Raw genomic sequence first — 13,654 nt, 5'->3', positions numbered from 1 at the left:
GACATTCCTACTGTCTGGTTTTTGTTTGTTTGCTGGTTGTGGTTATTGAAAACAACAATAAAAAATTGTTTCAATAAAGAAAATATCCCAAGGACAGGCATATGGAGTCTGCCAGCAGAGCCCAGAATTAACATTGCTGTTTCTAAGGTGTCGGGGTTAAGATTTCCACCCCGATAGTTCCATAATCCTATAGCAACCTTAAAATCAAAGCACCAGGCATTATTCTTACAGAGTTGTCCTGTTTGCAAAAACAATAACAGCTGCTAATCCAGCACAGACTCAGGCACTAGAAAATATTTATCTGGTTCTCGCTGGAAGGATAATAATTCAAATTGCCTTGGCTCATGGAGCCTGACATATTGTCCCCATTTCTTTTGGAGCACAAGATTCCTCTGAACGAGCCACCAATTCTGTTTATCTGCCCCTAGGCGCTGCTTCTGAATTTTCTCATTTCAGGCACAGGAAAGAAGGAGGCACAAGAAAAGGTTTAAAGATTAACACTTGGAGTCAGCACTTGGAGTTCCATTAAGTATCTTATCTATGAATGCGATCGTTCTACTCACTGAAGAAGCCAGTTCCGGTGAAACAAAGTATATAACCTGGGTAATCTTGTCTCATCTTCTTTGTCACCATCCATTGTTGCTTCTCATCTTCATTTGGATACTCCATTGCCACCGTTATTTGTTACCACATTTGGATGCTCCGTTGTTACCTAGATCCTCATTCATCTACTTGAAAACATCTTGGAACCTTTTCATATGCCGTATGGATGACCTATATGAGCTGTATTTAAGACTTGATACTTTTTGGACTGATGTTTGGACTGAATCTTGTCATACGTTTTTCTATGATGTTTGAATGTTACATATTCTTGTGTGTAGGATTTTGTCATTTGGTGTCATATGTCTATAAACTGGTGACTGAGAATATCGGCCGGTTACGCTGCTGTATTGCTGAATTTGCCATTCGTAACCTGGGTTCTTGGTTGTATGTTTGATACAAGAAAAGGTGGCATCGTACGGGAGGCTAAACAGCAAGCGAGCGGCGAGTTTCACCCGTTGCTGATCATGGGATGAAAAGCGCCATTGGGGCAAAACCACACCACAGCTAAGATGCCCGTTTGTAGCCCCTCTGAAGAAAAGCGTAGGAAAGGGTGACCTATGGCCCGACAGTTGCTGGCTCCATTTGCCTGTCTTTGAATTGGGATTGGCAAGGATGACAAAAGGCGGAAGGTGGCGGGCTCTCATTCATTGGAGGTTTTTAAGAAGAGGTTGCATGGCATGGCCATAGGTCTGGGATTCTTTAGCTGTGGTTCCTGAATTGCTGGGTGATCCTTGGGGGGTCCCCCTTCCAACTCTGCGATTCTATGAGGTGCAAAGGCCAGTTTGCCAAAACTACTGGGGGGAAAGAGAGAAATTGAGCTCTACAGAGAAACACACTGCATTCAGAGTGCTGGGTTGTTCTCTGGTGCTGGGTTTCCAAGTTGTGATACAGAGGGGATGCAGCCATGGATGGACCTCATGCCCACCCACCCCCCAAGTTCTCTTTGCCTGTTCTCTTCTTGTTCTTCCCAGAGTGCAAAAAAATGAAGTCCCGGGGTTGCATCCAAAGTAGTGATATAAGCCACTCTGGGCGGCTTCCAACAGAAATATTAAAATACAATAATTTATTAAACATTAAAAGCTTCCCTAAACAGAGCTGCCTTCAGATGTCCTCTAAAAGTCATATCATCAGTACTTGCACAACGGAGCTCCCCTCTCTTCTGCTCCTGTGACCTCTGTTCTAGGGATTCCCCCAAAACTCCAGAGCAATGTGGGAGGGGGAAGAATTTCTGCTGTACAAGTAGAAATTCATGCCCTGATACTGCACTAAGCAGATGCAGAAGGGAGGCAGAGACTGGAAATAGGAGAGAAATGGAGCAAGCTGAAGGGATCCCTACACCAGCTCTGATTCCCCTGATGAATAATAATAATAATAATAATAATAATAATAATAATAATAATAATAATATTTATACCCCGCCCATCTGGCTGGGTCTCCCCAGCCACTCTGGGCGGCTCCCAACAGAAATATTAAAATACAATAATTTATTAAACATTAAAAGCTTCCCTAAACAGGGCTGCCTTCAGATGTCTTCTAAAAATCTGGTAGCTGTTTTTCTCTTTGACATCTGATGTGAGGGCGTTCCACAGGGCAGGCGCCACCACCAAGAAGGCCCTCTGCCTGGTTCCCTGCAACTTGGCTTCTCGCAATGAGAGAACTGCCAGAAGGCCCTCGGTACTGGACCTCAGTGTCCGGGCAGAATGATGGGGGTGGAGACGCTCCTTCAGGTATACTGGACCGAGGCCATTTAGGGCTTTAAAGGTCAGCACCAACACATTATTATTATTATTATTATTATTATTATTATTATTATTATTATTATTATATCTAGAGACAGGTGTCCTGCATATGTATGTAGCACCTCTGGATCACAAACTGACAACCCTAAACCCTTATCCTGGAGTCTGAAAACCAATGGCCAAGGATGATGGGAGTTATAGTCCAGCAACAGCACTGGGGGGGGGGGGCAAGTTCCACATCCCTATTTTTCACTGAGGTCCAGCTCCGAGGGCCTTCTGGCGGTTCCCTCACTACAAGAAGCCAAGTTACAGGGAACCAGGCAGAGGGCCTTCTCGGTAGTGGCACCCACCCTGTGGAATGCCCTCCCACCAGAGGTCAAAGAGAACAACAATTACCAGACCTTTAGAAGGCATCTCAAGGCAGCCCTGTTTAGGGAAGCTTTTAATGTTTGATGGATTTCTGTATTTTAGAATTTCTGTTTTGTTGGAAGCCGCCCAGAGTGGCTGGGGGAACCCGGCCAGATGGGTGGGGTATAAATAATAAATTATTATTATTATTATTATTATTATTATTATTATTATTATTATTATTATTTTCAGTGTGTGCTGGAATTTCATGCAACAGGTCTCTCTTTTTTCCTTCCACGTTATGGCAAGTTGCCACAGGCTCTTGTCTAGAACCAAATTCTATTCCAGGAGTGGGGATTGCCATTGGTTACTTGGATGTAGGGGAAGACGCGCGCGCACACACACACACACACACACTGCTGGAGAAGTGAGGAGAATTAGTGACGGTTTCCAGGTCCCAGCAAGATCTCACAAGAGTCCTGTGAAATCTTGCGAAGGCCTCGTGCAACTTTACCAGAGTCTTGTGAAGGCCACATGAGGTCTCTGAGAGGTCTTGCAGAGATTTTGCCGGAACCTGGAAGCCACAGCTACACAGCTCCAGCAAGCAGTGAGGCTGGGGTGGGGGTTCTGTCCAGGGTTTCACTTTCCCATTTCACCTCAGGAGGGGGAAAAAAGACTGTTGGCCCTGCAGAAGGAGAGTGCAACCTGAACTCCAGAGGTGCCTTTCTGAGCTTCCCCATACAGAATCCCAAGTTGGCACCAAGGTTCACACATACCAAGGTGGGCATTTTGTCAGGGCTTTTTTGCAGTTCCGGCAGGCACCATTGCCATTACAAGGGAAGTGTTAACGGTGAGTTCTGGCACCTCTTTTCCTAGAAAAATAGCCTTTTGTCCTTCCTCACCTGGATCCATTCATATGCTCGTATTCCCTCTTGACGTTGACTCGGACTGGCTGGTTGATCCACTCCTGCTGAGGAGGTAAAGGGTTGATTTTGTGGGGCTGGCCGTAATCGGGGTTCCCTGAGGCTGTCATGTCTGCTTTGGGAAGGTGAGCAGCAGCACCGTAGGTGGAATCAAAGAGGGACTGGTCTTCACTCACCACGGAGAGGGCCTCCTGGATGCCAAAGAGAAGAAACAAAAAATTAAAAATGGTTGTCAAAACTAGACTAGAAACTCAAGTTATGCTCCCTGTTTGAGCTGGCAAGCAGCTGTCCAGACAGGCTTTACCTGAAACTAGTGTTTGCCTCAGAGTTGCAGATTGAATCAGATATTTTGCACCTCCACCCAACTGTTAAGTGAAACTTACGGGCTGTTGCTCTTAACTGGAACTTACTGGAACCAGGAGCAAAAGAGTCACCGACAGTCTACTGCCTCCCCTTTTTTGGAGAGGGTTCTGGAGTTGAAATAGCTAAGAACTCAGAGTGAGGGTGAAATCCAGTTACGCTCAGGTTTTAATGCAAACTTCCCTAGTTAACACCTTCCAAAACAATATGTGAAGTAAAAGACAGCTGTCCTACAAAATCTGCAATTCTCTGAATCTGGTGCACTAACCAAATCATATGTATTAAAATATGCTGGGGGAACCCAGCCAGATGGGTAGGGTGTAAATTAGAAAATTAAATTGTTGCTTCTGCTGCTATCATCATCACCAGTATCATTTATATTAGCAAAAATAGCAAAACAAACAAAAACATTTTATCAGTGGTAGCAGCTTGCAAAAATATGTGAAATTAGAAGAAATCTACACCAAAATGCTGACGCGGATGTGTGTGTCTCCACCCCGCCAACTGAAAGATTGGAAGTCAAAACTGCAAATTTGCAATTTGAGATTAGAAGAATGAGAAACTGAAAGAACCCAAAACCAACAGTTTAGCCCATCCTGACTGAGGGCTGAGACATATGAAAAACCACTTGGTGGAGGCAGATTGATCAATGCGGCCCCATGACGGTAGCAGCCCTTTTGTTTGGCATGACTTCATATGCAGAAAGTTGCTCATGGCAGAAGATTCACCTCATACTGGAAAATGCTAGTGCATAGAGTGTGCTGTGCTGTGATGTGATGGAAGCCCCAACTCTGGTGACTCTTAGCCTCTGCATGTTGAGCATTTTGAAAATCCTGAACAAACTTTGTAAACATCCAAATACTCAAAGGAGACGCAGCAACAAATATTAAAGATGCTCATCAAATTTGCAGATGGCACCAAACTGGGAGGGGGTAGCTAATGCCGCAGAAGACAGAATCAGAATTCATAATGACCTTTACAGACTGGAGAAGTGGGGAGCCCAAGCTAAGAAAATGAATTTCAGTAGGGACAGGTGTAAGGTTCTGCACTTAGGCAGGAAGAACCAGGTGCACAAATATAAGATGGGGAACACCTGGCATACTAGCAGTACATATGAAAAGGATCTAGGGGTCTTGGTGGACCACAAGCTTAACATGAGTCAATAGTGTGATGCAGCAGCAAAACAAGCTAATGCTATTCTAGGCTGCATCAAGAGAAGTATAGTGTCCAGATCAAGGGAAGTCACAGTCCCGTACTATCCTGCTTGGTCAGACCACACCTGGAATATTGTGTCCAATTTGGGGCATCAAAATTTAAGAAGGGACCCTTTACAATTCTATGGTTCACGCTGGGCTCCTTCAGTAATCTACAGCAGCAGATAAAGACACTACTATCGCCCAGTCAGGCTAGAAGCAACCTAGGCAAGTTCCTTCCCCATAACACAATGGCCTGTCCTGATATTGTAAAGCCAGACAGACTGAACTTGAGAGAGGGGCCTTGTCCTTGCATCTTGCCTTTTATTGTCCTTGGTGGAGAGCCAGCTCTCTAACTTTCCCCCATTTTGGAGATCTGCATTCCTGGCACATTGCTGTGGGCTCTGTCTGTGGCCAAGCTGAACCTAGCCCAGGTTCCTGGGACTGTCAGCACCCCCCCCCAAACCCCCTGCCTCCCCTCCAGGACAGCTGCATGGTGCTACAGAAGACGGCCGCTTTTATGGCTGCGGGGATAGGGAGACGATTGTGGGGCGTCACTAGGAAAAACACCTTAAGAGCTCACAGAGGTATGGAAAGAATTCATACAGAAAATATGTAGAAGGTGCTGGATGAGGCAAAAATATCACCAGCTGGTCAACCAGAGCTACAGATAATTCTCACCCTTTTGTGGCAGCTCACTGCTACACACCTGTGCGTGTACATTTTTTGTAGATTACGAAACAACAACAAAAATAGTCTAATCTCCAAGAGTAAGCAATCCTTTCTAGGAAAGGATTCCAAGGGTCCACAGAGTTTTCCAACGCAACGCCAAATTTTAAAAGTCCCAAATCTAGACATCTTGTTATCCTAGCTCCATGGCTGTGTGTACAATTCACCTCACAAAAGATTAAGATCCTGCTCTAAAGCATTCTTCATCCAGGAAGGTTGAATCCTGAGACCTAAATTTGTTATAAAAACTGGCACAATTTAGTCTATTTTTGCTAGCGGCGGGGCGGGGCAAAGAGTTGATTGGGGTGCTAACGCCCCCATTCGCTGACCAGTGTACCCACACATCCCAGCACCACCAACGTCTGCTTCTAAGATTTTGTTGCAGGCGTAAACACTTGATGACTGTCATAAGAGAAAGAAATATACCGTTCAATTTAAATAAACAAAACTGAAACTCACGGTAACAGATTGAGGTTGAATCCTGACAAGACTGAAGTACTGTTTGTGGGGGGGACAGGAGGCGAGCAGGTGTGGAGGACTCCCTGGTCCTTAATGGGGTAACTGTGCCCCTGAAGGACCAGGTGCACAGCCTGGGAGTCATTTTGGACTCACAGCTGTCCATGGAGACGCAGGTCAATTCTGTGTCCAGGGCAGCTGTCTATCAGCTCCACCTGGTACGCAGGCTGGGACCCTACCTGCCTGCAGACTGTCTCGCCAGAGTGGTGCATGCTCCAGTTATCTCCCGCTTGGACTACTGCAACGCGCTCTACGTGGGGCTACCTTTGAAGGTGACCCGGAAACTACAACTAACCCAGAATGCGGCAGCTAGACTGGTGACTGGGAGCAGCCACCGAGACCACATAACACCGGTCTTGAAAGATCTACATTGGCTCCCAGTTCGTTTCTGAGCACAATTCAAAGTGTTGGTGCTGACATTTAAAGCCCTAAATGGCCTCGGTCCAGTATACCTGAAGGAGCGTCTCCACCCCCATCGTTCTGCCCGGACACTGAGGTCCAGTGCCGAGGGCCTTCTGGCGGTTCCCTCGTTGCGAGAAGCCAAGTTGCAGGGAAGTAGGCAGAGGGCCTTCTTGGTAGTGGCGCCTGCCCTGTGAAATGCCCTCCCACCAGATGTCAAAGAGAATAACAACTAGCAGACTTTTGGAAGACATCTGAAGGCAGCCCTGTTTAGGGAGGCTTTTAATGTTTAATAGATTACTGTATTTTATTTTTCTCTTGGAAGCTGCTCAGAGTGGCTGGGGAAACCCCACCAGATGGGTGGGGTATAAATAATAAATTCTTGTTGTTGTTGTTGTTGTTGTTGTTGTTGTTGTTGTTGTTGTTGACTGAATTCTGCTCTCTGGACCATATTATGCATGCTTCCTGCCTACATACAGCTATTCCAAAGGGAAACCAACCACATGGAAGGTGTGGGGAGATATTCATTCCATTCACATTTTATTACCAATCTACCTAAGGTGCACTTCCTGAACTCAGTTGCTGCTAACCTTCAAAATTTGCACTTCTCCGAATTGTCAGCGCAAGTTTATTCATTGCGCTTGTTTTGTTCTCCAACCAAAAAACTGTGTCCCCAAAATGCATTATTTTAGGTGAAAGCCTGGACATACCAAAAATACAGTATATCGTTGAGAGAAATATACACAAAGACGTGACAATCTGGGGAAGTGTTTGCAAAATGCACACATCGAGGAAAAAAACTCACAAAAATGCTTGCCAGTTTTTGCCTACTAACTGATGTGGAAATGGGGTGGACTAAGTTGAAGACTGAAAATATAAGAAGCCTGAGAAAAGACAAAGTTGGTGGGTTTCTCCATCCCTGGCGATAAATGGCCGATGATGCTCTCAGTTTTGGAAGGTTAGAGAATATATTCCAGTGGAATAAGTGCAGCACACACAGGAGGCAGCAGATGAGCTAAAGGGAAGTGAGAAAGCCCTGGGAATAATTCAGATTGGGGCTCTTAACTCACTTCTCTTTCATCTCAGACTAAGCAATCAAGGAAAGTGCGGCAGAGTTTTTATCTCCAGCCTGCAGACCTGGGTGGGGCGAAGACTTCCGCACGACTGACTTGGGAACCACTTAAGTCCATCAGATACAGGGGTGACTGGTTCACATCGGCAGGGATTGTTGTTTCACAATAACAGGCCTGACTTTGGAACTTCTGAATGCCTCTCAGGGCAAAAGGAGCCCTCTGCGGAAGATTCCGCCCAAGCAATTTTGAGCTGTGTTTTGAAAAGACTCCTTGAATCAAGTGTTGGCCAGATTGCAGTTTGGGAGCCAACGTCCAGCTGACGTCATACCAAAGCACATCTGCTGAAACAGGAAGTGAAGAACAAACCGGCAAAAAAAAAAAAGATAACCCTTAAAAATAGACAGTCAAAATGTTTTGGAGGAGCCTTAGCCAACCTGCTGCCCTCCAGATGTTCTGGACATCGACTCCAGCCAAGGAGTTTCATATTACCGTTTTCAAGCACAGTGGAGTTGTGGTGGTGCTCTTCACAACTCTTTCCACCTCCACCCCACAAAAGCCGTTCACATCAGCACAGCTTCATTAGTATCAGATTCGTTTCCACTTGGATACCTTCCCTCTATGCAAAGATGTTCCCACCTTGGACAGAGACTGGATTAGGAGGAGTTTAAGAGCTGCAGTCAGGGTGAAGCTGGTTTGAGAACCAACACATCCAACAGCAGTATCCTATAACAATGAACGAAGATTAAAAACAAAGCACCAGACAGTGAGAATGCAGCCTAACACAGCCTGCACCAACCTGGTGCATCATTTTGGCAAGGGCTGTATTCGAATCCTGACAAACCCAAGTCAAGAAATGTATGGAGCAGATGAGATGCCAGATTGAAGTAATTGGAGGGTCACAGACTTCGTATAGACACCAAACTTCTGTTTAACCTCATGAACACAAGCCCCAGAAGTGTGCAAAACCAAAAGGGGGATAAGCCACAAATCATTGCATCATATGTGTACTATGAGAAGGGACTTGTTCCTCCCCTATAACATTTGTATTACAGGCTCAGAAAATGCCGTGCCTCTGCATACAATCACTTTTCCATTCATAACTTAAAAGGGCACTTCATCCTGCAGAAGCTGACCCCATTTAGGGGGAAGATGGTAGGTGTCTTACAGTATATAAAGCCCCTTGCAGCTTGGGACATTTTCTTTCCTTGTCCCACATGTGCCTACTCGACTACTTAAATAAGCAGAACTAACATTGTTACAGGACGGGGGTGGCGCTGTGGTCTAAACCACAGAGCTAGGGCTTGCTGATCAGAAGGTTGGCGGTTCGAAACCCCGTGACGGGGTGAGCTCCTATTGCCCAGTCCCAGCTCCTGTCAACCTAGCAGTTCAAAAGCATGTCAAAGTGCAAGGTAAACGGGAAGGTAAACGGTGTTTCCGTGTGCTGCTCTGGTTTGCCAGAAGCGGCTTAGTCATGCTGGCCACATGACCCGGAAAAACGCTGGCTCCTTCGGCCAGTAAAGCGAGATGAGCGCCGCAACCCCAGAACCATCCGTGACTGGACTTAACGGTCAGGGGTCTCTTTACCCTTTACCTTAACATTGTTACAGGTGCCATACTGCACTTGTTCCATAGCTGTAAGATATTGAGCACCTACACTTTGGAACTCACTGCCTCTTGATTCAGGTAGGCACCTTCACTCTTAAAACATTGGAGGGGGAACAATCCCTTACCTCTCAACAGCCCCTTACTCTTCAACCACACCTAGATCCAGGTCTAAATATGCAGGATCATAGGCTAAGGTTACCAGATGTCCCCGTTTCCCGGGGACAGTCCCTGGATTTACAAATCAGTCCCCATACAAAATCCATTGAAGTTGAAAAGTGCCCTCGGATTCATTGAAAAAAAAATCTGGTAGCCTTATCATAGGCACCAACTACAGGGCGCCCTGGGGGCCCAGGCACCCACAAAAAATTGTGGGTGCTCAGCACCCACAGCACGGGCTCCGATGCAGCTTCTGGTTTCTACTGAAAGTCACATTGGAGGCCCTTCCTGGAAGTCACGGGGGAAGATGCGTATGGCCTCGGAGATCACATCGGAGGCCCTGCCAGTCCTCAGAAGCGCCGCTGTGGTGCGTTGATGTAACATGATGTCATGATGTCACAACATCACGACATCACACTATGTCATGGGTGCCATTGGGCACCCACAACCTGGGGCCCAACTTGGCGCCCCTGTGCAGAATCTATGCAAATCTGTATCATCTTTTGACTTTTTTTGGGGGGGGGTGCATTTCTTGAGCCATATCCAGCTTCTAATCAGAGGAGACCACTTACATTAATGGCCCTACATTAGCTGTGCCTGTTAATGCCAATGGGTCTACTCTGAATAGGGCGAACAGGGTTGGGTACAGCCTCCTCTTTTTTTGACAATGCATAAGTGTCCACCTCACCTTCCCAGCAGTGAAACAGGCAAAACATTTCTTGTTGCTTCGTCTTTATGCCAGGAAAACATCCCCCCCCCCCGCATTGCGGTCATGTTGAAGGCAGAAAAATATGGCCTGGTTGTTGCTGTTGCTGCTGCTGCTTTTTAGAACTCCTTTAAACCTCCTGGTCTTGTTGGGACTGCAAAAGCAACCTTGACATTGACAACCGTCTGCCAGGGCCACTCATCTGGATTCATCAGCTTGGTAGGTCCTGATATGTGCAGAGATGGTCCAGAGTATACAGGCAGATTCTACCACACTTTTTTATTTTAAAAAAAGCAAAAAACCCAACAGCAACCAGCTGAGCAACATTCAGCTCCTCCTTCTGACACCCGTTTCAGTTCTGTAAGGCTGCCATTTTCCACCCACTGTCCATCCCATCCCTGTAAATCTCTCCCAGCCCAGATCATAGAACCACAGAGTTGTAGAATAGGTCACCTAGTCCAACTCCCTGCAATGCAGGAATGATGCTCAGGAGATGGGAGGGAAGGAGGGAGGCCTGAAGAGTGAACGCAAAATGGTTCAAAATAAATCAATAAACAATTAAAAAACAATCACACATACATCCCTTCTTAATCACGGAATTGTAGAGTTGGAAGGTACCCCTGAGGGTCATCTAGTCCAACCCCCTGCAAAGCAGGAATCACAGCTCAAAGCATCCTTGACCAATGGCCATCCAACCTCTGCTGAAAAGCCTCCTGTGCAGGAGAGTCTTCCGCGCTCTGTTCTTGGTTTGGAGCAGCAGAGCAGAGGCAACAAAAACCGCTGCAGCTGATTTGGCAGCCAGGCTAAACTTGTCATGCTAATCCCAACAAGAACCACCTGGGCCTGGTGCTGGATTGATCCAAGCTGGCAAATCAGTTCAAGACTCCGAGCCTTGCCTCTTCCACCAAATACGCCCCACTTTCCCCTTAATGCTCACTTACATCTGGTATGTACATAACAATTTACAGCGCCGCTCAATTGCCCACAGACCAGACGGGGGGGGGGGGAGAAGCATGTTCTCTCTCTCTCCCTCTCACCAAGCGTGCATGCACTGATTCGCTTTCTCTCCCCACTCCGTCCCTCCTTCTCTCCTGTTGTTTCTTTCATTTTGGGGGGAAATAATTAGGCATCCCTATTTGTCAGCATTGACCCAAGGCTATAAATACACAGTCACATATTGCAGACACAGTTGTAAATATTGTTTTAGCAGGTTTTATGGTCTTTTCAGCTGGAGATGCTCGGGGCCAGGGAGAAGATGGTTTCAAGAACTGGCTACTTTGCAAACCAAACCACTTCCTCAACAAACAAATAAGTGAAGCACGTTGCATTGCAGAAAGCAGCAGCTTTCTCTACTTTCTGTCTCCCTTGCAGCCAGAATTTAAAGGGCGCTCCTCTTGCAAGAAAAGGAGGGAAGTCATGAACCCTATAGGTCTTTGGAAGAAGGGGCTCCTACAGGTGACTTGTTCACTGAGACTTCATCCTGCTGGTTTGCTTGCACAAAACATACAGAGAGGTTAGACTATGTTTGGTCACCACTGAGCATTCTTTCTGGTTTAAGCAAAAGTTATATGGCAAGGAGACTTTATTCTGATTTGCTCACATGATGGCCATGCACCTCCCCTTTCGTCATTCATTCACCTTGGGGTCAGGGGCGTCTTACCCATAGAGGCTAGTGGCGTGGGGCGCCGGGACACCAAGTTCTAGAGGGCGCCAGGGAAGAGGCAGAGGCTGGACGCGGCACCTCCTGGCATCAGCTCGCCGCCCTCGCTCACCTCCGCCATGCCGTGCCGAAGCAGCGCCATGCCTGGAGCCTCCGTCTGCTGTGGCCACCGTGGCATGAAGCGGCCAGCTGAGCCGGGAGGCCTCCGCCTCTTCCCTGCTGGAGGAGCCGCCCTCCAGCCACTGACTGCCTCCTCCAGCCCCACCTACAGCGCCATCCTCCCTTTAAAAAAACTGGAAAAGGGGGGGTGCCAGAGGGAGCTTTGCGCCATGGCATCGGATATGCTTAAGATGGCCCTGCTTGGGGTGCATTTCTGCATCACTTTCCTAACCACAAAAAACCCAGTTTCTTTGTTTTTGGTTTTGTTTTTAAATAAGTAAATTAGTTGTGCTGGTGTGAAAGTTTTACTTTAATTTCACAAACCTAAATTTCTGAATCCCTCCCACAAAATGCTAGCAACCTGAAGGGGAACATAGAATCATAGAGTTGGAAGGGAGCCCAAGGATCATCTAATCCAGGGGTGGCCAACTCCCAAGAGTCTCTAGAGACTGTGATCTACTCACAGAGTTAAAAACTGGGGGTGATCTACCCCCCTTTTAGAGGTTCAGGTCAAAGATGTAGAGCAGGGGTCCCCAAACTACGCCCCCCGGGCCGGATGTGGCCCAATCGGCCTTCCAATCCGGCCCGCGACGACCCCCGCCGCCTGCTGCCGCTGCCCGCTCTCACGGCGCGCGGCACAGCGACGATCTAAAAAATCGGCAAGAAATCGCCGAAAATCCTTTGTGCGCATGCGTATGGGCCTCTCCCGACCCGGAAGAGGTCATTTCTGGTGCACTTCCGGGTCGGGGAGGCCCATACGCATGCGCACAAGCAATTTTCGGCGATTTTTCCCCCGCCCGTGTGTGTGTGCGCATGCGCACGGGCGCGCACTCCCCCGCCCTCCGGCCCGCTGCACGCGCACTCCCCTGCCCTCCGGCCCGCCGCACGGTAAGTCTGGGGACCCCTGATGTAGAGCTTTTTTTAGGGGAGCCAAAGTTGTTGAGCTTCTTTGGGAGGAGCCAGTGATCTACCACAGGTGTCCAGTGATCTACTGGTAGATCACGATCTACCTGTTGAACATGCCTGAGGTTGCCCCAGCCACTCTGGGTTGCGTCCCAAATATATAAAAACATAATAAAACATTAAACATTAAAAATAACCTTCCCTATACAGGGCTGCCTTCAGATGGCTCTGGGGTTGGATAACTCCATACCCTCCAACATTTATCAAATGAAAATAGGGACATCCTACCATACCCTCCAACAGTTATCCGATGAAAATAGGGGCGTCCTAAGGAAAAACAGGACATTCCGGGATCAAATCAGAAACTGGGACAGCTTCTGTAAATCCGGGACTGTCCCTGGAAAATAGGGACACTTGGAGGGTCTGCACCTGGCCGTTATGCACATTTGACATGCCCCATAGAGGGAATTGTGCACATTTCCCAGTCAGTGTACATAGTCTCCAAAAAAGGAATGAGGATCATGCATATCTCACTAACATTTTATACATTATCCAGTCAACAGACACAATCCCCAGCAGGCT

The 13,654-nt window shown here is 47.3% G+C and overlaps 1 protein-coding gene across 2 annotated transcripts in view; it reads right to left on the bottom strand.

The window, feature by feature from the left end:
* The window catches only part of FLI1 (Fli-1 proto-oncogene, ETS transcription factor), a 91,628-nt gene that overhangs the window by 41,579 nt on the left and 36,395 nt on the right, over window positions 1-13,654 (bottom strand). For both annotated transcript variants that reach the window (XM_060268493.1, XM_035138987.2), the window contains exon 2: window positions 3,593-3,804. In XM_060268493.1, coding sequence (XP_060124476.1) covers window positions 3,593-3,723 — 131 coding nt within the window. In that variant the 5' untranslated portion in view covers window positions 3,724-3,804. The remainder of the gene's footprint in view (window positions 1-3,592; window positions 3,805-13,654) is intronic.

This window comes from Zootoca vivipara, chromosome 15, assembly GCF_963506605.1.
Source record: "Zootoca vivipara chromosome 15, rZooViv1.1, whole genome shotgun sequence".
Lineage (NCBI taxonomy): Eukaryota > Metazoa > Chordata > Lepidosauria > Squamata > Lacertidae > Zootoca > Zootoca vivipara.
Note: the sequence above shows the minus strand (reverse complement) of the source record. Positions and strands in the feature narration are given on the sequence as shown.